This window comes from Peromyscus leucopus, chromosome 14 (assembly GCF_004664715.2).
Source record: "Peromyscus leucopus breed LL Stock chromosome 14, UCI_PerLeu_2.1, whole genome shotgun sequence".
Taxonomy (NCBI): Eukaryota; Metazoa; Chordata; class Mammalia; order Rodentia; family Cricetidae; genus Peromyscus; species Peromyscus leucopus.
Genome location: NC_051075.1, coordinates 37,544,316 through 37,570,657, shown reverse-complemented (window position 1 = coordinate 37,570,657; position 26,342 = coordinate 37,544,316). Strand labels below are relative to the sequence as shown.

Below are 26,342 nucleotides of genomic sequence, written 5' to 3'. Positions count from 1 at the left end.
TACCAGCATTCACCCTGATACCTGGCCTTTACCAACTGAGCCATTTCCCCGGGCCCAGCACGTGTCCCAAGACAGTTCGTCATCTAGTTTGTCCCAGAGAAGCCCTATCTGCCTTACTAGATAATCTGCCCACTTGACTTTTTCAAATATTTATTAGGTATATGGGTGTGTCCCCTGCATATGTCTCTGCAGCACACGTGTGCAGTGCTCAGGAAGGCCAGAAGAAAGCATCCGATTTCTTTGGAACTGTAGTTACAGAGGGTTGTGATCTGTCACGTGGGTGCTGGGAATTGAACCCAGGACCTCTGCAGAGCAACAAAAGCTCTTTACCACACAACTATCTTTCTAGCTCACCCATTTAATTTTTATTTGCATCTTATAAAAGGAAATCAAAATAGCATAAAGAACTTGAGTTCTTGAGAGCAACAAGTTGGAATGAAAGTTTGATTTTCTAGAACATTAACATTTGAATACTTCAGTAAGTCTTTATGAAAACAGTAAAAACTTTTTAAAAGACCAATTTAGATACCTATTATCCTATAGAATATATATTTTTGATTTTCATATGTAGCACAAAGTGTTAAGCTGAAACATTACTTTTAAAAATCAAATAGTCAAGTTGCTTCATTTTCTAATCTGAACTTTTCATCCCATATTAAAATGGCTGCTAATGAGATATAGTTCCCCAATGGCCATTTTTCTACTGAGAATGCAATTTCGATGGGAAAGTACCTCTACTACGTAACATAGCAGTAGCATCATCAGCAGCAATGTCTGAAGAATCACAGCCGCCAATCCTGGTTGTCTCCATAACATCCCCAGAAGGCTGGGAATTTTTAGAACACAGATGTGAATTCAAAGCCTCTGGATTTCAGGATCTGGATTCAAAGCCCATCTATTTACTATGCACTGTTACCGCTGCCTATAGACTGTTGATTCTGGAGGGCACCCTCCTTGGTAAAAAAGACAAATTATAAGTCTTAAATAAAGTACCTAATTGAGGCTCTCTCTGCCATAATTCAAAGAACTGAGTGGCTTTGGAAAAGAGAAGGCTTTGTAGGGAATGTGGATGGATGGCTTTCAGAACAACCGTGTAAGAAACAGTCTGGACTCAGGTTAGTGGGGTTTTGACTGTGCCACAGCAGGACAAAGGCCCAAGATGGGAGTAGAAACTCCAGTTCTGATGCTGGCTTTGTTACGGTTAAACGGGGAACGTTCTCCCTAGGCTCACTGCTTTTGTTTTGTTGTTTTCATTTGTTGAGACAGGCTCTCGTTAGCAAAGGCTGACTGGGATCTATGCTTCAGAGGTTGACTTTGAAATCCTGTTCCTCCTGCCAACCCTTAATGATTGAGATTGCTTACAGGTTTGCTCACCACTCCTGGCTTTAGGCTTTGTCTCCAGCTAGTGGAGCAATTTTGGAAGGGTCTAGAAAGGTGAGGAGGCGAGGAGGCGAGGCCAAGCTTAAAGAGTAGGCCACAGGGGGGTAGATTCATGGAAGTAACTTGTCCAAAATGCCTTTCAGTTCCTCCGCTTCCGGTATGCCAGGCAATGATGAAGGCCCTCCCTACAGGGCCAGAAACTCGAAGCCAAGTGGACATGATCTGAACCTTTTAAAGCCATAAGCCTAAGTCAGTCTTGTCCCCTTTACATTGTTTTTGCCAGGCATCTGGTCACAGTGATGAGAAAAGAAAATGTAGTTCTGCCACTGAACAGGAAGGTAATCTAAGATATCATGTATTAACTTTTTCATGAGATTAGCAAAGTTGATTTCAGAATTTCCATCCAGCTACAAAACCCTACAATTCTTCCTGTCATGAATGTAGAAAGCATCCTTTATTTAATTCTCTGGAAAGCACCGGGTATAAAGAACTATTAACAAGATGCCAACAACACAATTTTACTCTCCTCTGAGGTCAGCCTTGGGAATTCTATGGCAACCCTTTTGCCTCCCATCCTCAAATCCTTCAGGCAACTAAACTCATGTCATTTATGTCTCATGGTTGTGGGTCCTCTATTCACACTGCCAATGCTGCAGTACCTGTACTTTTATCTGAACCACAGGAATACTTAACTGCTTTTCTTCCTGAGTCTGCCCTAATGAACTCCATTTGGCTCATTATGGTTTATACTAGGAGAAAGCTGTTATTTCTTTTCTTTCTTTCGTTTTCTTTTTTTGTTTTTTGAGACAGGGTTTCTCTGTGTAGCTTTGGCGCCTTTCCTGGAACTAACTCTGTAGCCTAGACTGGCCTCAAACTCACAGAAATCTGCCTGCCTCTGCCTCTGCCTCCCGAGTGCTGGGATTAAAGGCGTGCGCCACCACTGCCTAGCTAAACCCGTTATTTCTTACTCTTATTCCATAATCAATCTGTCGGCAAAGCCCGTTGTGTCTCCAAGATGTATTTTAGACAAAATACTATTACTTATTGCTTTTCCTGTTGCCTTTATCCAGATGCATGCTAGCAGTATTTTTTGACTCTCCTCCTTGCTTTTGAAACCCTATTCCTGTCCAGTCTACTCTCGGCACATCATCCAGAGAGACTGCATTAAAATACTGAATTATGTCGCTCCTCTACTTCGAAGGCTTAGGAGAGCGGCCGGTTACTGTGGAACTCCATTCCCCTCCACTCTTCTCTGCTCCAGCCACATGGACCCTCTGACTGTTCCTACCACGGGCCACAAACGTGACCCCTTGCAGTGACTTTGCATTTGCTGTTGTTCTGTCGGGAAGTCTCTCTCCAGACAGCTGCAGGGTAAGTTAACTCCAGCATCCGCCTTCTCACGAACAGAACGCTGCTGTTCTGTCGCCTTTTCCAAAACTGGGAGATCTCACTTGTTAATGCTTACTTCGGCACTCACTATCCAACAGACTTTTATTTTTTTAGGCTTCTTCTGCCATCTCTTCCCCATAGCAGCAGGGGCTTTGACTGTCTTATCAGGCACCTAAAAACAGCACTTACATGGTGGTATTTGGTATAGAACTGTAGGGACCTGTAACAAGGAAACATTCCATGAAAACACGGAGACGTACAACGGATGAAACGTCTCCTTTACGGGTGGCTAAACAAAATTTGACGGGGGTTTGGCGTCTTGTGTAAGGAAACCACGTGCTTTCGTTTTAAGCACCGGGGGAAACATTCTCATTGTTATGACGGCCTTAACGTTGGTCAAGGGGGATGAATCCCACCTTATTTCTCCGCGGATTATTCTTCTGTGTACCTGACTGCGAGATAGAGGGCAGAGTAGAATCTGCTGGATTAGGCAACTCCCAGTTCTGAACGCCGGTGCTCAAAAGGCCTCGAGCCTGGACTGCAAGGGAAAACGCGTGGTTACGAAGTCCACCGTTAAAACGACGACGACGACCGGCTAAACACAGGAACGTCCCATGAACCTCAGGAGTCGTAGAAGCTCCATTGTCTCTTTAACCCGAAAACCGGGGCAGGACAAATAGGGAAGGGAGACGGGGTGCCGTGGGGTAGGGTCGGGGGTGGAGGACAGAAGAAGCGAGGAGACTCCGTTTCCCTAGGAGTCCCGCTGTCCCCAGGAGACGCATCCGTGTTCCTAGGCGGGACCCCGGGGGGCCGTCGTGCGGTCCCCGCGTCCCTCCGCGCCGGCGGCGAGGACGGGAGAGCCGCTTGCGGACCAGCACGGCCTTTCCGATAGGGCGCGACCCCAGCGGGCTCCGGCCGGCCGGCCTGGACTCCGGCTCCTCCGCGGGCAGCCGCCCCGGAGAGCAGCCGCCGTGAGGGCCGCGGTGGTCGCCGTTCCCCGGGGCCCGTTAGCCGCTCGCCGCCGCCACCGCCGCCGCCGCGAGTCCCCGCGCACGCAGCCTCCGCCCGCGCCCGGCGGCGGCGGTGGGGGCGGGGCGGCTGGCGCGGCGTCGGCTTTCCCAGCATGCCCAGCGGCGCGGGGAAAGTTTACCGGACGTAGGCGGTGGCCGCGGCGGTAGCGGCTCCCGGGCGGCGGCGGCGGCGGACCATGGCCCTGGCGGGCGGCCGCGGCCTGTGTCACCGTGGGCCCGGGCGGCGGTGGCGACAGCAGCGGCGGCGGCGGCGGCGGCGTTTCCTCCGAGCCGGCTGACTTCCCGGGAGGAGCTGCCCTGCCACTGAGCGGCGGCGGGCGCGCTTGAGCGCCGCCAACATGCGGCGGAGCTTGCGGGCGGGCGCGGGCGGCGGAGAGCCCAGGCGGAGGCGGCCCCGGCCCGGGAGGCGGCGGCGGCGGCAGGCGGCGGGCGCGCGGCCTTAGCCGAGGCTGCTGGGGCGGCGCAGGCGGCGGCGGCGGCGGCGGCGCAGGCGGGGCGGGCGTCGTCCGCGAGGATGCTGTCCCGCAAGAAAACCAAAAACGAGGTGTCCAAGCCGGCCGAGGTGCAGGGCAAGTACGTGAAGAAGGAGACGTCGCCCCTGCTGCGGAGTGAGTGTCGCTCGCGGGCCGGGGACGGGTGGGGGGGGGACCCTGCGAAGCCCCGAAGCTCCGGCGGGTGCTGCAAGACGGGCTCCCGGGGAAATGCACGGCTGGCTGTGCCTGGTGTTGGAGGAAAAGTGCCCAGACCCGGGGCTCTTCTCTGCTGGGTACGTCGGGGCGTGCCCGGGGGTGGGCGACCCTCGCGGGCGACAGTCGCCTGCGCCCCCGAGCTTGCACACGCAGAAGACTGGACGCCTTAGTCCTGCGGCGGGACCCAGCCTTGTAGTCTCCCATCTCTCAGAGCGGACCGGCCACTAAAGTATTCGCTTTTAGGTTTTGCTCCTCAAATTCCGAAAAAGCAAAATACTCAGAGTAATTTCTGCCGTAGCAGGCAAGTTACTAACTTTCTCAAACCTCCTCTTTCTAGGGTATGTTCTGACTCCTCCCAAAGCTTTTCTTCTCCGTTTAAGACTCTGAGTTTTTGTACTTGAACGTCTTAATTTTCTTTTTAAAATTCGTGTGTATTCGGAATAGTTATAAGAGAAGGAGCTAATCCTTTGGTTCTCATTCTAGGAGCTGGGCCCCTTGTGTAATGTACATTTCCTTCTTGGAAGCTGGTAGTAACCGTGTGACTTAAATTAAGCATTACCTCATATTGTTCACAGAGGTTCCTAGTATTTGCACAAGACCACGCAGAAAGGGGTGGAGAGCATATTTTTTTCATTGTGACCATGTGTCGAGCCTTACAGGTTATGTTAATAATTGTAGTGCTTGACGACAAAGTTGGTCCGGTGGGTATGTCAGTAACTTGAAACTTTACTTTTAATTGCTTGTTTTTCTGTTTTTAGGTGATAGCTTGCTTTTTGCTGCAAATAAAGCTTATTAAACATTACTTGAAATCATGCAACATGTTAAGTTGAATCAGTGAATTACTCGATACAGTTCTGTCATCAACTGTTAATTATTCCAATATTAAGATATTTTAGTGTTAGCTTCTGACACCTTTCATTTACTTAATGAATTCAGAAAATGTGCTCCATATCCAGATTTCTTCATGTTTTAAAGGTATTCACTTTCTAAGAAAATCTAAGCTGTTCGCACGTTCTGTTTTCAGCAATCCATTATTTTGCTTTGAGTTATCTGTTCTTAAAGGAGCCATAATTCCAGGCTTATTGTTTTTCAGTAGATTCAACATTTGTGCACATCTTCGGAATTAGATGAGTTTATTTTTCAGTTTCCACAGTGAAAGGTTTTGCTTTTTAGTTTTGATAAATGTACCTAGAACTGGGTAATTCTGAGAGTAGAAAGACAAAACTATTGATTAAAAATCTTTTAAAAGAAACCTGCCTTTGCATGTTTTGGAGGAGCATTTTTTTATTGTACTGAAACTGTGTTTGCATGAAGAAAGATTCTTGGCAATACTAAAATCAAGTGAAAACCAAAGTGCGTCATACGTGGTGCTGGTGACTGCACTGATTTGTTAGGTTATTGTCAGCCTTACTGACATTGTATCATATTATGTCTGGCAATAAACAGCATCGGTTCAGTTGTAGCTGAGCTTCCACATAGCACACTAATGCAGATTAGAAATCTATTTGCTTGGGAAAATAGTCTCAACTTAAAGTACTAGTACTGTTTTAACATTTAAATTTTGTTTTCTGGAGCCCTTTGTTATTTTGACAAACAACTTTAGAAGAGTGTACTTATTTGTTGAAATGATGATGCTATTCTTTGTTTGATCGTAGATCTCATGCCTTCATTCATTCGGCATGGTCCAACAATTCCAAGACGGACTGACATCTGCCTTCCAGATTCAGGTTCTAATGCTTTCTCAGCTTCTGGAGATGGAGGAGTTTCAAGAAACCAGAGTTTTCTGAGAACTCCAATTCAAAGGGCGCCTCACGAAGTAATGAGAAGAGAAAGCAACAGACTGTCTGCACCTTCTTCTTATCTTGTCAGGAGCCTCGCAGATGTTCCTCGAGAGTATGGCTCATCACAGTCATTTTTAACAGAGGTTAATTTCTCTGTTGAAAATGGAGACTCTGGTTCCCGATACTTTTATTCAGATAACTTTTTTGATGGTCAGAGAAGGCGGCCACTTGGAGATCGTGCACAAGAAGACTACAGGTATTACGACTACAACCATGAGCTCTTCCAAAGAATGCCACAGAATCAGGGGAGGCACACTTCAGGTAACTTGACATAATAAAATAGCACATTGGTTTATTCTTACTGATATTTTGATTTAAAAGGTGATCTTCCATAGGTTCTTGCTTCTGCCTGCTTGCTTGAAGTTTTTAAACTGTAGTGGATGACAGAATTCTTGTGTCTGTTTACTATGCCATCATATTAAACTTGGTGCTCACCTCAAGACCATCTTGACTGTTAACACTTCGGGGTTTAAAAATGTGAAAAATGTAATGTCTCTAGTTAGATTGAAACTCAATTTAGATTTGGTAGAATGAGAAAGGTCAAAGTGGTCTTAGCCTAGGAAAGGAAAGGAGAGGTGTTGACTGCTAGGGATCCATGGTGTGGGCAGTTGCATGCTTGGTGACCTGGCACGGCAGTTTCTGTGATCCTCACTCTGGGTGGTCGATAGCACTTTCTCAGTTTGGTCAAAAGACTTACCAATGGTTAACTATGTGTGAACCATGCCTTTTTCTAACAGCTGGGGCATACTGATGATGTAATGAGGAGAGCTGCACTTTGTTTCCCTTCTGACCCGGAGGTACTCCTCCAAGGAGGGGGTTAGGAATGTGGCAGCACCACCCGATTCCTAAAGTTGCCGCAGATGAACTGGTGCAAGTTAAAAAGAAAACTTGTCCCGCCTAGTAAGTTGTAGGCCTTAAGTTTGACAGGATAAAGATCGATGTGTGAGGCTGATTGGCTTTTCAGCAGCTACAACTTCTAATAAACTGACTTAACAATTTGGAATACAACTGTTTTGGCCATAGGAAAATTATTTTCATTTAATATTAATTATGTGTCTAGCATTTTCTTGATCCTCTTGGGATACCATATTTGGGGAGACAAAACCAGCATACATACAATAGTCCTGGAACGACTAATGGTTATACTTTGTAGTCCTTTGTAGACTGTTAGAGGGAGTCGGAAGAAAGAGGAGTGTAAACTTACAGGACTGCACGCTCCAAGGAGCAGAGAGACTTTGAAGTAGGCTTTGAGCTCGGACTTGACATTAACAGGGTAGAAGAAAGACCCACTGCAAACAGAGCAGGGGTGGTTTACATTAGGAGACTGTATTCTTACCTGTTTGAAGAACTATGACGTAAGGTGAAATGGAGAGCCATGGTCCAACAGAAAGCCGAGACTGGAAACAAAGAAGCCATTGCACATGTCAAGATCAAATGCTGGAGAGTTGCTCAGTGGTTAAGAGCACGGGCTGCTCTCCTAGAGGACTGGGTTCATTTCCCGCACCCACACAGCTGCTCACAGTCTTCTGACTCCAGCTTGAGGGAGGTGATACCCTCTTCTGGCCTCCACAGCACTGGGCAGATAAGTGGTGCAGGGTGTCTTCCAAGAGCACCGGGTCCCCGGAAGTGGATGGAGTTGTAGGCAGTTGGGAGCTGTCATAAGGGACCTGGGAACAGAGCCCAAGTCTTCTGCAAAGCCAGGAGGTGCCTTTAACCTCTGAGCCATCTCTCCAGCCCCCAGTGGTTAATACTTCAAAGCAAATTAGTGGGGACCTGCTGCAAACATTTGGAAGGGACAGAGGGAAGGTGGGACACATCCACATTCATAGAACTAGGGTCCCTAATAGGGCCGGAGATGAGGGAGAAGGAAGAGTCAGATATGGTTAGCATAACACCTTGGTACAAAGGATGTGCTTAATAGAGTGAGTGAGTGAGTGAATGAGTGAATGAGTGAGTTAGTTCAGAGGTTTCTGATCTGGAGACTGACGGCGTAGCTTGTTAACTGAAGGAGAGCAGAGATAATAGCTGTGTTTATTGTACATGTAGAACAGTGGGTCTCAACCTTCCTAACGCTGCGACCTTTAATACAGTTCCTCGTGGTGTGGTGATGATCCCCAACCATCAAATCATTTTTGTTCCTACTTCATGACTATAATCTTGATACTGTTATGAATCGTAATGTAAATATCTGTGTTTTCTGATGGTCTTAGGTGACCCCTGTGAAAGGGTTATTTGACCCCAAGGGGGTCACAACCCACAAATTGAGAACCACCAGCATAGATGATTTGTTGAGTTCTTTGCACTTTTTTTTCCCATTTGTATATTGCAAATATCACTGATAGCTCAAACGGATTGAATATCCCAGTTCCAGAAATCTGACCTTTGAAATGTTCCAAAATCCAAACATTTTTGAGCATGAACATGACACCATATTGAGGCAATTTTTCTTTCTTTTTTATTAAGACATTTTCTATTCATTTTACATACCAACCACAGATCCCTTCCCCTTCCTCCTCCCCCCTCCCCCCCCCCCCATCTCAACCCCCTTTCCCACCTCCTCCAAGGCAAGGCCTCCCGTGGAAAATCAGCAAAGCCTGGTACACTCAGTTGAGGCAGGTCTAAGCCCCTCCCCCTAGACCAAGGCTGTGTAAGGTGTCCCATCATAGGTAGTAGGCTCCAAAAAGCCAGCTCATGTCCTAGGGATGGATCCTGGTCCCACTGCCAGGGCACTCCTAGAGCAGATCAAGCTACATCACTGTCTCACATATGCAGAGGGCCTAGTCCAGTCCCATGGAGGCTCCACAGCTATTGGTCCACAGTTCATGAGTTTATAATTTAGTTTGCTTGTCTCTGTAGGTTTCCCCATCATGATCTTGATGCCCCTTGCTCATAGACTCTCTCTTCTCTCTCTTCGGCTGGACTCCTGGAGCTCGGCCTGGTGCTTGGCTGTGGATCTCTGCATCTGCTTCCATCAGTTACTGGGTGAAGGCTCTCGTAGTCCAATCGGCACTCAGCAATTTTTTTTTTTAAATGTTGTGTGTGTGCATTCATGTGAATGTTTTAAGATACAGTCTCACTGTATAGCCCAGGGTAGTCTGGAATTCACTATGTAGCCCAAACTAGCTTCAAACTTAGTAGTTTGAATGCTCCTCCTGCCTCTGTCTTCCTAGTGCTGGGATTACAGGAGTAAGTTCACTGTCAAATTGACAGCTGCACTGAAAATACTATATGAAATTATCTTCAGGCTGTTTTTATAAGAGATATGTAAAACATACATGAATTTGATGTGCAAACTTGGGGCTATGCCCAGGATATTACACCACACCAGTTCTAAAATCCAAAACACCATTGTCACAGCATCTGGATAAGAGATACTCAACTTGTAATTTTTTTATTCCTTAGCTTTCTGTATTTCATTTATTTGTTTGTTTGTTTTTTTGAGACAGGGTTTCTCTGTGTAGTTTTGGTGTCTGTCCTGGATCTCATTCTGTAGACCAGGCTGGTCTTGATCTCACAGAGATCCGCCTGGCTCTGCCTCCCAAGTGCTGGGATTTAAAGGTGTGCACCACCACTGCCCAGCTAATTTTCTGTATTTTAAATATGAAGAAATGAAATGCCAAGTTGAAATCTTGTTTTAAAATTCTGATTTGTAAAATATCATTGAGGAAATAATATAAACTGAATTTCTACCCATCTCTCCTAGGAGCAGTCAGACATGGTTTTTGTAATAAAGGTAGATTTTAAAACAACTTGTCAATCACAATTAGAATGGAAGTGTATGATCTGGGGAGATATCTCAGTCCCTAGAGTGTTGGCTAAGCAAGCATGAGGACCTAGAACCTTGTCGGGAATGGTGGCCTGCTTCTGTAACCCAACAGTTGGGGTGGAGGCGGCGGCGATAGATGGATCCCTGAAGCTCATTGGCCAGCCAGCCTAGGTAAATCCATGAGCTTCAGATTCAGTGAGAGACCCTGTCTCAAAAAAGTTTGGAGAGCAGGTGAGGAAAAGGCACCTGATCTAAACCTCAAGCCTCTTTGGGCCTCCACAAGCACATACTAACATGAACACATGTACACAGCCACACTATTGTATACATACTATATATACAACACACACAGAAAGTACAAGTTCATTGGGCATTTTTCCAAATGTAATATTATCTTAAAAATAAGATTTGAGATGGGCAATGGTGGCGCACACCTTTAATCCCAGCACTTGGGGGGCAGATCTCTTTGAGCTCGAAGATAGCCTGGTCTACAGAGTGAGTTTCAGGAAACCCTGTCTTGAAAAACCAAAAAGCGGAAAAAAAAGGTAAGATTTGATTTTAGGTTATAACCAACATCTGCTTTTAATGTCAGTAGACTTCCATTCTGAGTCTCTTATATGAAAAAAAAAAAAAAGAAAATTGCTTTTTAATTTTTTTTCCTTTTTTAGAGACAGGATTTTCTCTGTGTCTCCTTGGCTGTCCTGGAACTTACTCTGTAGACCAGGCTGGCCTTGAACTCACAGAGATCCACCTGCCTCTGCCTCCCAAGTGCTGGGATTAAAGGTGTGGGGCTAATTTTTAAAGATTCCATCTGTGCTAGTTTGGGTTACTCGGGCCTCTTTCCTTTCATGTGAAATGGTAATGAGTCTCTGCTGGAGTTCTGGTGGATATGGTTCTGTGTGCATTTCACCCCATGTGTTAGGACTGGTTTCTCTGTGATGTTAGTTTGACCATGTTCTCGCTGTCAGCCTGGTTTACTCATCAGGAATTCTCCAGCAAGCTTACCTGTTGGTTTGGGAAGTCAATAATGATCTTTTTCGTTGGGGGTTGTAAACTCTGAAACCTTAATTCTGTCATTTCTTCTGATTTATTAGTTGGAGTTCTAAAAGTTTTCTTTTATAAGTACTTTGATGGTTATTCATTTAGGAAAGATGGGGTAAACACTAGATCTTTCCTTTTATTTACTATTTTTCAGAGTAATGAAGTGGTACCCCAGCCACTTCCAAAGATAAACAGTGCAGTTTTTTTGTGGGCTATCTCCATGACCTCATAGATAAGTTTTTAATTCCAGGATTTATTTAGGTTTAACTAGGTTTTTCATTAATATCCATTTTCTGTTCCCAGATCCACTCATATCTGTAGCCTTCTGTGGTCTCTGCCACTGTTAGGTTTTTTAGTTTCTGTGATCATGATAGTGTCGATGAGTTCATGCCAGACATTTTGTTGAACCCCCTCACTATGATTTTTATCTGATATTTTTCCTCCTGATTAGATTGATCTTATTTTATTGGCTTTGAGAGGTGGAGGAGGGAGGAGAGAAGGGAAGAGGGATGAAGGACAGAGAAAGAAAAAGAAATCTAGTGTATAAGGAGTTACACAATATCCATGTGCTATTACTATGGCGGATTTCTCCATTGAACTTGACTGTTTCCCCCTTCTAGACCTTTTTTTTGGGGGGTGTCACTAACACTAATGCACTTTGAAGAGGGCAAGTATATTGAGCTTTCCCTGTTGGGGTGGGGATAGCTAAATATGTGCAGTTCTGCTCTAATATCTAAACATGTCAATTTTCCCACTAAGGAAGTTTTCTCTCTTTTCTTATTCTGTAGTTTCTATCATACATATATATTACATATGTTTATTTTATATTTAGGGTTACAATGTGGTTTTGAGTCATTTATTGTCCAAGTTGTTCCAACTTTGAACTGTAGTTGGAAGTTTTCCTGTGTCCCAGCTGGCTGGCGGTCGGGACAATTTTTTCCTACTCGTGCCTCCCAAGTAAAACACACAGAGACTTATATTAATTATAACTGCCTGGCCACTAGCTCAGGCTTATTACTGACTAGCTCTTACACTTAAATTAACCCATAATTCTTGTTTATGTTTAGCCACATGGCTTGGTACCTTTTCTCAGTTCTGCCTTGTCATCTTGCTTCCTCTGTGTCTGGCTGGTGACTCCTGACTCAGCCCTTCCTCTTGCCAGAATTCTCCTCATCTGCTTATTGCGCCTATACTTCCTGCCTGGCTATTGGCCAATCAGTGTTTTATTTATCAACCAATTAGAGCAATATACGTTCACAGCATGCAGAATGACATCCCACAGCATTGAACATTAGACACTTTCTATATGATGTCTGTTCTATTTTTGAATAGTTCTTCCTGAGACTACAGAATGTTAAGCACATCTTGTGATTATGATCCAGACCCAGGACTGGTTGCTTCTTCAGCGTGCACTTGTAGAATTTAGAGTCGCTACACTGCTGTAGTGGGCACCTCTGTTGTTTGAACTGCTCCTGTGGACACTCATCCCCTGCGACGGTCTCCTCTGGTCTTCACTGTTCTTTGTGCTTTCTAATGGGCCTGGACGGTTGGCCGTTCCAGACGCCTTTGTGTCTGGCCTGTGTCAGCCTTGGAATCCACCTGTGGTTCAAGGAGTCCTCAAGGAGCTCGGGTTCCTTTCCATAGGGACTGGGATTCATACGATCGGGATCACAGCTAGGATTCGTTGCTACTGCATGGATTATTGCTTCCAGATTTTTCAGTGGACAAATCTAGGAAAGACATTTGGGTATTTGTTTTAGAAACAGTTTCATCAGTTTATACTATTGGTGATTTAAATGAAGATCCTAGATTTTTACTTTTTGTTTTAAAACATTGACTGTAGAACATGTGAACCATAAAATTCACCATCTTTAAACATGATGAGTGTCTTGTTGTGTGGTATTAATCTATATATTCACACTGTGTTGCCATGCTTGCAGATACTTTTTCATACTGAAAATCGTGGTTTATGTTGACAATTAAAATGCTGTTCATTTGTCCACTGTGGTGGCTTCAACCTTTAATCCCAGAACTCTGAATGCAGAGGCAGTTAATTCTCTGTGAGTTTGAGGCCAGTCTGGTCTGCATAGTTCCAGGCCATCCAGGGATACAAAGTCATTTCTATCATCCCATTCCTTCTATAAATAACCAGTTTCATTAATTTTTGTTGTAGTGTTACATTTTAGCATTTTATGAAAATGGGTATAAATACATGTATGTGTGCATATACATATTTTTCTCATCTCTATTGATTTGTGTGTTACTCTAAACTGGGTAACGTAGGAGACATTTGAATTTATGTTGGATGTCAGAAGCAGCTCAGCTGTGTGCTTCTGACTCAGGGTCTCTCATGAAGTCATAGGGCTTTAATTACGTCAGTGCTTCCCCGGGCTGTGATATCATTGTCCTTAGATGCACAGTTCAGAGAATACTCCTGAAGCTGTGAACAAGAGCCTTTCATTTTAGCTGGAGGCCTCAGTTCCTCATTATATGCACTGTTTTAAGACATGTGATCCAAGGGGAAGCACATGAGCTTGATAGGAACAGAAGCTGCATGGTATCTTAATATCAGAAGTCACGTACCATCCTTTCTGCCATAGATTATTGCTCACAAAGACAGATGAATACCAGGAAGTCTGGGATGGTGGCACCCAGGGCTGTTCTAAGTATGACTATAAGAAGGAAGCATATTACCTGTCCTTTTTTCACCTCTTGTTTTTTTTTTTGGGGGGGGGGGGCAGGGAGACAGGGCTTCTCTAGCCCAAGCTGGCCTAGAACTCACTGTGCATCCTAGACTTCAAACATGTGGCATTCTTTCTTCTAGTCTCCCAAGTGCTGGGATTACTGGCAAGAGTCGCCAGAGAGATTAAGTAGAAAGCGTCTTGATGGGTGTAGCTGTGCAGTCCAGTACTCTGCTCTGACCTCTGCATCCAGTAGCATAATCGTCTACCATGACAACAGTGGTTCATCTGCCTTTCTGTAGACTAGGCTACAGTGACTAGCCTTTGGCATTTCCCATTATGCTATATGTTAGGTGCAAACAGTTTTTAAAACACCTGCCAGTAACCTGTATTTATTTATAAAGTTACATTTCATCCTTTAGAATTTCAGAGTTTGAACAGAAGCATTTCTTTTCAAGCATGCTTAATTTGAATGTTTCTTCTAAATTATTTTTGTCACTGCTGTTTACACAGATACTGAAATGATTGAAAGAAACACTGCTTCTAATCTAAGCGGGGATTCTGACATTTCAGCATATTAAGGGTGTCAGTATAATTTCAAGAGTTGAAAAATGAGTTTATTATCATTCCTTAAACATTTTGCTCAAATATATAAAATGTATAGTACATATTCTAAAAACATGTCAGTTAATTGGGAACCTGACTTTGACTTTTAGAGCCGTTGGAAGTGGTGTTATTTCATGGACTTCTATTTCTAGCTGTGGTCAGCATGTGGCTGTTTGACTTATTTGCATGTTGACTGTATGACTTGCATTGATAATTACTAAAAATTATTAAATTATAAATTATTAAAATTCTAGGGCACTTAAAAATTCTAGGGTGCAGCTCAATTCTTTGAAAAAATTATAAACTGGGAATGGTTTTACAAGTTTATTTTTGCTTTTTTAAAAATTTTTTGGATGAAATGTCAAATCTTAAATCTTGACTGAGATTTATTTTTCCTTTCACTTTTCCTTTAGTGGTATAAATATTTAAGTGTTCCTGTACCCTGGTGATGGAAGATTCAAACAAACAAGCCAAAACTCTTATTTGTTTCAAAATTCAGTTCATCTTTCTCTAATTTAGTAGTATTTTATGAATTTTGTGAAAATTTTATACTGACATAATTATAAATTTTAACAGATAATTGAACACTTGCTCCATTTTCTTTTCCTTTCAGGTATTGGAAGAGTCGCTGCTACATCTCTAGGGAATTTAACTAACCATGGCTCTGAAGATTTACCCCTTCCCCCTGGCTGGTCTGTGGACTGGACAATGAGAGGGAGAAAATACTACATAGATCATAACACAAACACGACTCACTGGAGTCATCCTCTTGAACGAGAAGGACTTCCTCCCGGGTGGGAACGAGTCGAATCATCAGAATTTGGAACCTATTATGTGGACCACACCAATAAAAGGGCCCAGTACAGGCACCCGTGTGCTCCCAGGTAAAGTAGCAGCTTCATTTTTGGCTTTCTATTTTGAGAGCATCCCGTGTTAGATTTTGGTCTCACATATTTGGAAGAGAATAAGCATCTTGAAGTGTAAGATTTTAAATAGTTATTTCTCAAAATTTATACTTATCCTAGATATATTTTAATAATGAATAATTTTAATAATTAGTGAGTTTTTAAAATTTTTTTTCTCTTGGAGCAACCTGAAACAAATGTATCTTTGCGATAGATTCCAATTAGAAGAGATGCCAGAATGTTTTGTTGTAGATACCCAAAAATTCAAGTTAATAAATCTCCTAGCTCTTCATCTTAAATTCTCATCGGTCAGACCCACCTCCTAGGAAGTCAATATACTTTGAAAATTTGACATTATCTTGCTGTCTTTAGTCAACTTCAGACACGATTTTATGTTGTTTTCTTACTGAAAAGTTGGAATGGAACAAAACAGTCTAGCTTTTTAATAAATATTACAAGTAATTCTTTGGGCTGTTTTGAATGACACTTAAGCCTTGTGTTATCCACTGTTGTAGCCAGTTGTCATTGTGGCTATTGAGCACTTGAAACTTGATTAATCCAATTGAGATTGCTGTAAGTATAAAATAGACACTGTGCTTCAAAGTACATAAAAACTATATTAACGTAATAGTGAAGAAGCAAATAGTTCACATTAGTCATGTTTAGCTGCAAGAACTGGGTACAATGGGGAAATGTCATAAGCACATGGAAAGATGCTGCCTAGGGTCATCTGGCCTAATACAGTTTGCTGGAAGTCTGTTTTTTCCAGTGATTACATTTAGTGGCATTTAGTCAGCTTTATTGAATAACTTCATGAAGTTTTTGAAGAACTAAGACCACGGTTATGTTTGCTGTCATACAGTAGCAGTCTGTACAACCAGATTTGAAAGGTCACCTTCTGTTTATCGCACCCTGTATTACTGTAAAGTGTTGATGGTTCGTAAAGCAATTTTCCAGATGATGGTTTCATTTCTCTCTCTCTGTGTCTCTCTCTCTCTCTCACACACACACACACCCAGACACATAAATAATCTTAAAGTAAACTGAACTGTTAACCAGAGTATAATCTAGACCTTATTTTAATGCCAGTTAAGAAAGCAGTGACCTTTTTTTATATTCACATGTCTTCTGTGTTTGGAGGCAGACTCTTCCGTTTTGTCTTTCTGCCTGAACTAGCTCAGTCTGGCTTCCCAGACTTCCCTCTGTAGCTGCAGGTGTTGAGGACTTTGAACAGTACCCTTCTGCGAACATCCCACTTCTATATAACCAGCCTCCCTTCTCAGCTTACACGGGCTGTTAGAGCTAATTGAAACCCGAGCCTTTGTCTTTCTGATGATTTCACAGGGGCTCTAGTCAGTGCCCAGGTGTTGGCTTGGCCTGGCCCAGTGCCCGTCCTGCTGCACTGCCTACCCCAACCTCACCTCTTCAGTCAGCAGGAAGAAGACATCTTCCTTTGTTTTGAGAAAAGCTATGGACCTTTCCAGTATATATGTTGGCAAGTTACTAGTTATTTGCAGAAATCTGTGCTTATAATTTAAGCCTTGTATAAAGGTTAAAACTAAGGCCCAGCTTTTTATCACTGCTGAAACTGTCATTAAAAAGAATGAATATCAGCCAGAAGAAATGTTTTAAAATACGGAAGGTCTAACTTGTTGTTGCTTTTTTAAAAATAGATTTTTGAGTTTTGTTAAAATTTCACATGAACAAGAACCAAGAAATAGAATCACATCAAAGAACAAATTGTCATTGTTTGGACATGTACATCAAACAAATTTTGTAGGACAGATTTCAAAAAGGCGTGAATTATAACATTTAAAAGCATAGTTAATCTGTTTCTAGGAATGCTAAACATATAGTCTAAACTTATTTTCAAAACAAAAAAACCTTAAGACTGTTTGCTTTAATTTCTTAAGACTACTAAGGCAGAGCACTAGCTTGTACTTTATTTATAGTATACTTCATACACTTATGAAATCTGTTCTGAATCCAGAAAAATAGAACTGTCCAAACTGAAGGTTCTGATGTAACAGATTGTTTTGAAGCTAAAATGAATCCTGGACCGATAAAAGCATTGTAACCCCATAATAAGGGAACTTCACAACCCCAAACAATGTCCAAGAGCACTTATGAAAAGAAGAAAGATTAAAAAGCCTGGGCTATATACACAGTGATTTCTTCAGCTCAATACAGATGGCAGCAAACTGCCCTCACAGATGAAACAGTTAAGGCAGCTTTGTCTTGAAGAATGTAGCTCTAGAGCCAGTCACACCTGGCCAGTACCCTTGTCCAGCCCTTCTCACTTGTCTGTTCCCACTGTTGCCGCTAAATATCCTGATAAAATTCTTGTTGTCATTATTGTAACCATAGTTAACAGAATAGTTAACACCTGTTGAGGCAGTGCTGATCTGTGGGTTAGGAACACGGTTCTGTTAGTTGTTGGCCTCATGACATTCTGGAATCAGGCTGGTTGTATCCATCTGCTTTCTTCTTTCCTTCTACATTGCCCCCTCAGTTGCCCTGAGCTCCATAAGGACAAGGGCCTCTCTACTGTTCTACAGATCTTGAGCCTCTTGGTGATCTCAAATGTGCCCATCCCCCTGTTGTTGGGGGCCCTGCTACCCAGCTCCCCAATAATCACACACAGAGATGTATTATGACTTACAAATGACTGTCCTTAGCTTGGCTTCTTTCTAGCCAGCTTTTCTTAAATCATCCTGTCTACCTTTTGCCTCTGGGCTTTTGTCTTTCTCTATTTCTGTATACCTTTCTTTACTCTTACTCCTTGTCTTGCTGTGCAGCTGGGTGGCTGGCCCTTCAAGTCCTCCTTTTCTTGCTTCTCTTCTTCTCCCAGATTTTTCCTTCTATTTACTCTCTCTGCCGGCCAGCCCCACCTGTTCTTTCTTTGCCTTGCTATTGGCCATTCAGCTCTTTATTAGACCAATCAGGTGTTTTAGACAGGCACAGTAACAGTTTCACAGAGTTAAACATGCAACATAACAGAATGCAACACAGCCAGGCGGTGGTGGCACACACCTTTAATCCCAGCATTGGGGAGGCAGAGGTAGGCGATCTCTGTGAGTTCAAGGCCAGCCTGGTCTACAGAGCGAGATCCAGGACAGGCACCAAAACAACACAGAGAAACCTTGTCTCAGGAAAAAAAAAATACAACACATTTTGCATCATCAAACAAATTTTCCACAGCATAAACAAATGTAACACATCTTAAGATAATATTCCACCCCACCACCACCACACCACCACCCCCGTGAATAGCTAGCTCTACCCCGTAGACATGGTGCTCCCCATGCCTTGGTGGTAGTGTAACACTTCACCCTCCCCACCCTCCTCTCACTGCATAGCAGTCATCATAACCATAGTAGGGAATCTTCCTGTCCTCTGTGATAGTCATGGTAATCATAACCATAGTCATCGTCATAGTAGCCTTCATAGCTGTACTAATCTGGAGGGTAGCCATATCCACCTCTTCCTCCACCATGGCCTCAACATCTTATTTGGAACAATCTTCATATATATTACTTCTGGAAGCCTGCCTAGCAACTTGGCACTTTCCTCTTCTTGTGTGGTGGCTGAGCTGAGACAGTTTCAATCCCCCCTTCTGTTTCTTTGCTACTCATTTCATTCATAGCCTCAACAGTAGCTCTTCTGTCTACAAAATGAAGAAATGCATAATCTTGTGACTTCTTTACTCTCTCCAGCTTTCCAAACTCAGAAAATGACTTTTCCAATACTTCTTCTGTCATTGTAACAGCCAAGTTTCTCATAAAACTTTACCATAGCCGGGACTTCCGGATCTGGTTCTTCGACAGGGTCAGCCCATTCAACTGTGTCTTAGTGTCCCGTTGCTGTGAAGAGTCGCCATGACCATGGCTACTCTTAGGAAGGAAAACACTTAATTTTGGCTGGCTTACAGTCCAGAGGTTTAGTCCATTATCATCATGGCAGGAAGCATGGCAGCGCACAGGCAGACATGGTGCTGGAGAGGAGGAGCCGAGAGTTCTACATCTGGGTCGGCAGGCAGCAGGAAGTGAGACACTGGGCCTGGCTTGAGCTTCTGAAACCTCAAAGCCCACCCTAGCGACACACCTGCTCAACAAGGCCACAGCTAACAGTGCCGCTCCCTGGTGACCAGGCACTCAGATCTGAGTCTGTGGGCATCCCTAGTCCACTTTCATTTTCCCACTGTCGGCCAGCATCTGGCTTATGCTGCTGACTGGTGATCTTCACTGTCTGTCATCAGGTTGATGACAGACAGTAACATCCACCAAACCCTGTTAAACCTGCGACTTCACTGAACTCGTCCAGAATGTTTTCTCTCGTCTCATTCTTTGGATCGGATCCAACAAAAAATCTGTTGCCACAGAAGTACGCACCCCCAGGTGTTTGCCAGGACAAATTCCATAGCTCTCACACAGTTCAACATAGAAAGTTCTGTTGGGGTGGAAGATAGTCGGTTTGGCCAGAAAGCACATTGAAGAGCCTTAAAAGCTGTATGGTCGCCAGGCGATGGTGGCATGCGCCTTTAATCCCAGCACTCGGGAGGCAGAGGCAGGTGGATCTCTGTGAGTTTGAGGCCAGCCTGGGCTACCAAGTGAGTTCCAGGAAAGGTGCAAAGCTACACAGAGAAACCCTGTCTCAGGGGAAAAAAGAAAAAAGCTGTATGGTCATCATACTTTCTGGCTTAGGTGAAGGGGGTTCTGTATTAATAAATGTTAATTCTTTTTTCTTAGTGTACCTCGGTATGATCAGCCTCCTCCCATCACATACCAGCCACAGCAAACTGAAAGAAATCAGTCCCTCCTGGTCCCTGCAAATCCTTACCATACTGCAGAAATTCCTGACTGGCTTCAGGTTTATGCCCGAGCCCCTGTGAAGTAAGTGAGCACACAGCGCCAGTATCTTGGGGTCTCTAACAAGCTCAACTTAAGGACCACGCTTAGCTGGGCAGTGGTGGTGCAGATCTTTAATTCCAGCACTTGGGAGGCAGAGGCAAGTGGATGGATCTCTGCATTCTGGTCCAGCCTGGTCTAAGACAGTCAGGGCTACACAGATAAACCCTGTCTCGGAAAAAAAAAAAAAAAAGTAAAGTACCATGCTTTTCTTCTAATATTGGACCTCTGTGTAACATTTAAGAAAGGATATCAGAGGTTATAACATTTGACTCTTTGATTAGAAGTAAGAATTCATGAAAGATGTCTGAATCCTTATTACTTTGTGTGCAGATCTCTGGTAATTGATACCTAAGAATACTAAGTATGGACAAGTTTAATTTTTGTTGTTTTCTTTATTTACATTTTTATAAGATTGACATGTAAGTTGATGTAGTTACTTATAACCAAAAAAGAACCCAGGTAAGAGCTTGGTACACTGATGAAACTTTCACTCAAAGCAGAACACTCTGGGAAATTGAGTTCTTTGTTAGGAATACAGTTTATTTCAGAGAAATGAGATAAATTAAACTACCTGAGTGACAGCAGTTCTGGGAAACACCTGAGACGTAACTGCTTCTTCACCCACTCCAGTTCACAGGAGTTAGAGTGCCCAGAAAAGAGAAGAAGATCCAGGCTTCTGCAAAGAAACCAGTCTTCTGTTAGTGAGTTTTCATCCTCAAGGAAGAGAATACAAGTGGAAGTCTAGTGAAAAGCTTCCCGGGGCTTTGCTGGTGTTCCTGGTGCACACACCCAAGATGGCTGGAACTGTGTGCTGCGCTGGGCAGCTTGCAATAACTGCTCATTGTCTTGTTTTTGAAGCCATATATATTTTTATATTAGATGGATGGTCCTTTTGGAATGGCAAATGTACCTATTAGCTAGGATATAGTGATTATTAAAAAGAAATCTACTAGAATTTGTAATTAAAGCTTCCTTTTATGTCTGCCCTGCAGTGATTTGAGATGATGGATGACATCAACATAATAGGCACATGACTTGCTATGTTGACATTCCTCTAATAATGGACATTCACCCTGAAAACTGTAATAGGATGTGGTTTTTGGAAATTACAGAACCACTATAGACTGGAGTTGGTATTAATGGTTGCCCAGGACTAATTTTTAATCTGAAGTAATATTTAACAGTTTTTTCCCCCTTCCTTAAAAAATAGTGTATTTGGGACTGGAAAGATAGCTCAATTGTTAAGACCATTGGCTGCTCTTGCAGAGGACCTAGGTTCAGTTCCTTAGCACCCACACAGCAGCTCACAATTGTCTAAATTTCCAGTTCCAGGGGATCCAGTACCCTTTTCTGGTTTCCATGGGCACCAAGCATGCATGTGGTGCAGACACATCATGTGGGCAAAAAACACCCATGCACATAAAAATAAATCTTAAAAAAAATCTCTCAAGTTAAAAAAAAGTGTACTTAGGGCTGGAGAGAGAGCAGTTAGGAGTGCTTGCTGCCTTTGCAGAGACTCTGGTTCAGTTCTCAGAGCCATATGATAACTTAATGTGGAGGCCCACAAAGGTATCCTAGGTGAGATCTGTGCTTGCTTTACCCAGCAGGGCTGCATTAGAGGATTGCTTGGCCATGTGCATGGTTACAAGGTGATTGGAAGGGTCTACACTTGGCTGAGCTAGAGGGAGGTCTTTGCTCCACCCCCTTGGCATTCCTATAAATAGCCCTTTAGAAGAGAAAGAAGGGGTTGGTAGATAAGGATCCAGGCCCTCCTGAGGCTATCCTGTCTTTCTGTTTCTTTCCCCTCTGTCCTTCTACCTCTATATTTCTACCTCAGTCTCTTATCCCTCTTCATTTAAGAGTTCCCTGTCATAGAAAAGTGGGAGCTGTTCCAGTTACACTTAAAACTGTAACTCCAGTTCCAGGAGATCTGACATCTTATCTGGCTTTCTTGGGTATCAGGCATGCACACAGTGCAGTTACATGCATGCAGGCAAAGCCTTCATATGCATAAAAATCTGTAAAAGAATTTAAAGAGAGGGAAGAGGAGAAGTAGTGTATTTAGAACCATGTGTATTATCGTGCTCCTGTATTCCCAGCTACTGAGGAGGGTGGGGCAAGAGGATATCCTGAGCCCAGGAGTTCAGGGTCAGCGCAGGTCCCCAACTAAAAAAAAAAAAAAAAAAAAAAAAAGTTTTACTAACTCAAACATTTTAAAATAAAACTTAGTTTGTTTACTTGTAATAAAAATGTCTATAAAATCTAGCAGTTTATTGTTGTAAATGCACATTTATGTTTCTGTTATGAACACTGTTTTCTGACAGATATGACCACATTTTGAAGTGGGAGCTCTTCCAGCTGGCTGATCTGGACACGTACCAGGGAATGCTGAAGCTGCTCTTCATGAAGGAGCTGGAGCAGATCGTTAAGCTGTACGAGGCCTACAGACAGGCTCTCCTCACCGAGCTGGAAAACCGCAAGCAGAGACAGCAGTGGTATGCCCAGCAGCATGGCAACAAGTTTTTCAGTTAATTTCACCACAGTCCAAGCTTCCTAAGAGCTTCGAATATTTTCAGATAAACGACTGCAAACAAGTACTTTGGTTAATAAAGGCAACTTACTATTTGGAATTAGAAAATTCTAGTTTTACATATATTTTGTTACCAATTTTTTTTTTCTTGTATTGAACCAAAAAAACAGTTTTATCATTTAAAGAGCCAATATGGCATACACTTCCAAATGCTGTATATTAAGAAACTGCTTTGAATATTCTTGATGAAAAAGAGTACAAGAAGAGAACATCATCATAACCAGGCATTTAGCAAACAACCACTCTTTCTTCTTATGGAATATACTCTTCTTGTTCAGAGACAGGAAGAGGGTAAGAGCACATTTTTGAAAACTTGCTTATTGTGGTGTGAAGTACTTTCTGGAATAAGGTGGATTGACCATTACTATGAGTGTAGCTCAAAATACAAAATAGGACTTGGAACCTTTCTTGTGATGAACTTGTGTATGATGTATGTGGTCATCTCGCCCTCCTCTTCCTCCCTAATGTAAGGAGCACCTTTGAAGTGGGGTGATAAAGCCTTTCAGCAATACGTTAACCACAAGGCCTTAGCCGGTGTGGGGAAGGCGTGTGCACCTGTTGCCAATACTGCCTCCTTCCTTTGAGCCAGAGCACACAACTCCAGTTAGCAAGGCTCTGGTGAGACACAGGGCAGGCTTCCTGACCACATAGCTCACTGCCTTCCACCAGGCTCGGCCAAGTTGCCAAAACTGACAATCAGGGATCCAGTAAGAAATCTTGGTCACTTGTGAGTTTTATATTGCCTTTTTTATCTTAGAGAAGTATTCATCGTAAAGGTCTAGAAACAGGTCACTCCTTCCCGTTTGTCTTGCTTTTGGCTTAAGAGTTGTTCATAATTAGAGCCAAACACTTGGTTAAGATAAGTTTATGGACCTGCAGCTGTAACTCTAGACTTCTGAGTTTCATAGCTCTTCAGCTGTGCTTAAAAGTGTTGTGAATATGTATATAGTTTAGTTTAGTTTTCCCAAATGCAAGCACTCTCTGTTAGAAGTGAGTTTGAATTATTGATAAAATATTGTGTTTGATTTTATATGACAAGTTATTAAATATATTTTTGTGGAAACCATCTGGTCCTTGAGTCCATGTTTCAGTGTTTCTGATTCAGTACAATGTTTGATGCTTTTCTGTTCAGAAGGCGCATAAGCCAAGGAAGCCTACAATGAAAGGGAGGTGGAAACCGAAATCTGACTGGTGGATGTTATCAGTGAGCATAAGGCCAGGTGCTTCTAAAGTGTAACTGATGTACAGATGCGAACTTGCACGTACTCTCCTGTCTCTACTGGCTTTTGGTCACCATTACTGAGACAATTAAACCTGTTTGGGGGCTCCCAGATAGATAAGGGGCATGACCTTTCCCCATTACCACTCTCCCCTCCCACTGCCCTTTTTTGTTTGTTTGTTAGAAACAGGCTTTCTCTGTGGAACAGTCCTGGCTGTCCTGGATCTCGCTCTGTAGCCCAGGCTGGCCTCAAATTCACAGAAATACACCTGCCTCTGCCTCCCAAGGGCTGGGATTAAAGGTGTGTGCCACCACACTCAGCCTCCCACCTCGTTTTATTTTCCTCTCGCATTTGGTTTACTTACTAAAACTCCACTAAAGATTTCAGTCATCAGAAATAAATTCTAGGCCCCCTGGTTTGTATGAACATGAAGGACACTGCAGAGAGAGCACATGCTGTGTCCTCAGGATTGGGGGGCAGGCAGGAGGGGCACAAGCTGAAGGCCAGCCTAAGCTGCACAGCAGAATTTTGTCCAGAAAAATAAAGCAATAAACTTTTTTTTTAGCTTGTGTTTCTTAAGTTTGAAATGGTATCAGAAGTAGTGTGTGCTCATGCCACCCTGACAGGCACTCTCCTCTTGAAATGGTATCAGAAGAAAATGCATCTTGAATTCAAGTAGGATAAGCCCTTCATGCCACAGCAGCACCTCCCAAATAGTTGCAGAGTCAGCGAGCATTTGTTTTAATGTTAGGAACCAGGGTAAAGTTTAATAGTTCACATATTAAAAGAATAAACCTATGAGAATACATTTCCGGTGTACCAAATGAAAAACTATACAGAGCCGTGAAACTCAAACACACGTACAAAACAACTTTTGTGCATTTTTAATCAAGAGATTTACATTCTATATTAAGTCATAAATATAAAAAGAAACAATGTATCGTTTTGGTAAAGCAACTTTTAAGCTCTTAAATATATTTCAAGATAAGAGCCTGTGGTATGTATAAGATTATATAGAGTAAATCAAGCCTGCTGAGTTATGCTGTGCTTTAACAAATAGCTACGCAAAATAACTTAAATTTCCTATAGAAATTAAATGAGCATATCCAAACCTGGAGTGGTATCACACAATATTTAATTATAACCCAGTAGTAGAACTTAGTGAAGTCAAGGAGAACACCTCTACTGTCCTCCAGTTTACAAATACCTGAAATGATAACAGCGTATTTAAAGACGAAAATCAGGAAACTGCACATATTAACAAATACCCATGCATACATCTGCTTATTAATCACTGGAGGAAAGAATTGGACTGCTCGAGTTCTCAGGCGTTTGGCTTTCACTCTGTTCTGAAGGAAGCACTTTGAATGTTTGCATGGAAACAAAAGCTCTGATAGTCAAGTGACAAATGGTCATGCACCTGCATTTGTTTTTACTGACTTAAATTTTCTTCTTTTCTGGTTGTTCAGTAGGCTCTGACTTTGGTGCAGGAAAAGCTTGATGATACAGGTGTCTGTGGGTTGCTGCTGCACTGTAAAGCTTGTATAAAGCCTAGAATATAAGAGTCGGGTATAAAACATTAAGCACACAGGTATAGCTTTTTCCCTTTTTAGCTTATAGTACTATATAAAATACAGCATGCTGAAGTCACATTTTAAATACTTTTTTGTATATGGTGTGCATGCATGTGTGGATGTGGGTGGAGGCCAGAAGTTGGTGTCTTCCCCTATTGCTCTCCACATTATATATGAGGCAGGGTCTCTCACCCAATTTGGCTAGTCTAGCTAGCAAGCTTGTCCAGAGAATCCCATCTCTACCTTCTAAGCATAGGGATTATAGGTGGATCACCACATCCACTTGACATTTAAGTGGCTATTGGAGACTTGAACTCCGGTCCTTACTCTCGGGTGGCAAAAGGTTTATCCACTGAGCCATCTTCTCAGTCCTGAATTAATGTTCTTTATATCAGTATCTTCTATCAAACACAAACTAGCAGGGGTTAGAGAGATGGCTTAGCAGGTTAGAGCACTGGTTCATCTTCCAGAGGACTTGGGTTCAATTCCCAGCATCCACATGGTGATTCACAACTACCTGTAACTCCAGTCCTAAGGGATCTGACACCCTCTTCTGGCCTCCACTAGATTCTGCATGCAAATGGTACACAGCCTTACGTGCAGCTGAAACACTCACACACATAAAACAAACAGACCAATAACTACTATCTTAAAATATAAAGTAGTTTCAGTTCCCTGGCATGTGCTACATGCAGACATGCTCTGACTGCACTTCATCT

General features: G+C 43.0%; 2 protein-coding genes across 4 annotated transcripts in view; one reads left to right on the top strand and one right to left on the bottom strand.

The window, feature by feature from the left end:
• Nucleotides 1–4,217: 4,217 nt before the first annotated feature.
• Sav1 (salvador family WW domain containing protein 1) lies at nucleotides 4,218–23,895 on the top strand. 2 transcript variants are annotated; one of them, XM_028858621.2, is made up of 5 exons: nucleotides 4,218–4,408; nucleotides 6,145–6,591; nucleotides 15,038–15,308; nucleotides 20,078–20,221; nucleotides 22,564–23,895. In XM_028858621.2, the coding sequence occupies exons 1-5, from the start codon at nucleotides 4,315–4,317 to the stop codon at nucleotides 22,769–22,771; spliced, it is 1,164 nt and encodes a 387-aa protein (XP_028714454.1). In that variant the 5' UTR covers nucleotides 4,218–4,314; the 3' UTR covers nucleotides 22,772–23,895. The 2 variants fall into 2 exon arrangements, with proteins under 2 accessions (XP_028714454.1, XP_037066486.1); XM_037210591.1 differs by lacking the exon at nucleotides 22,564–23,895 and adding an exon at nucleotides 20,870–21,430.
• An 889-nt stretch (nucleotides 23,896–24,784) lies between these two features.
• Atl1 (atlastin GTPase 1) overlaps nucleotides 24,785–26,342 on the bottom strand; it is a 64,662-nt gene continuing 63,104 nt past the window's right edge. For both annotated transcript variants that reach the window (XM_037210590.1, XM_028858645.2), the window contains one exon: nucleotides 24,785–25,600. In XM_037210590.1, coding sequence (XP_037066485.1) covers nucleotides 25,490–25,600 — 111 coding nt within the window. In that variant the 3' untranslated portion in view covers nucleotides 24,785–25,489. The remainder of the gene's footprint in view (nucleotides 25,601–26,342) is intronic.

Coding starts and splice junctions, on each gene's coding strand:
- Sav1 (XM_028858621.2), top strand. CDS start 4,315: ATGCTGTCCCGCAAGAAAACCAAAAACGAGGTGTCCAAGCCGGCCGAG. Junction 4,409..6,144: donor GACGTCGCCCCTGCTGCGGA/GTGAGTGTCGCT, acceptor GTTTGATCGTAG/ATCTCATGCCTTCATTCATT. Junction 20,222..22,563: donor TATGCCCGAGCCCCTGTGAA/GTAAGTGAGCAC, acceptor GTTTTCTGACAG/ATATGACCACATTTTGAAGT.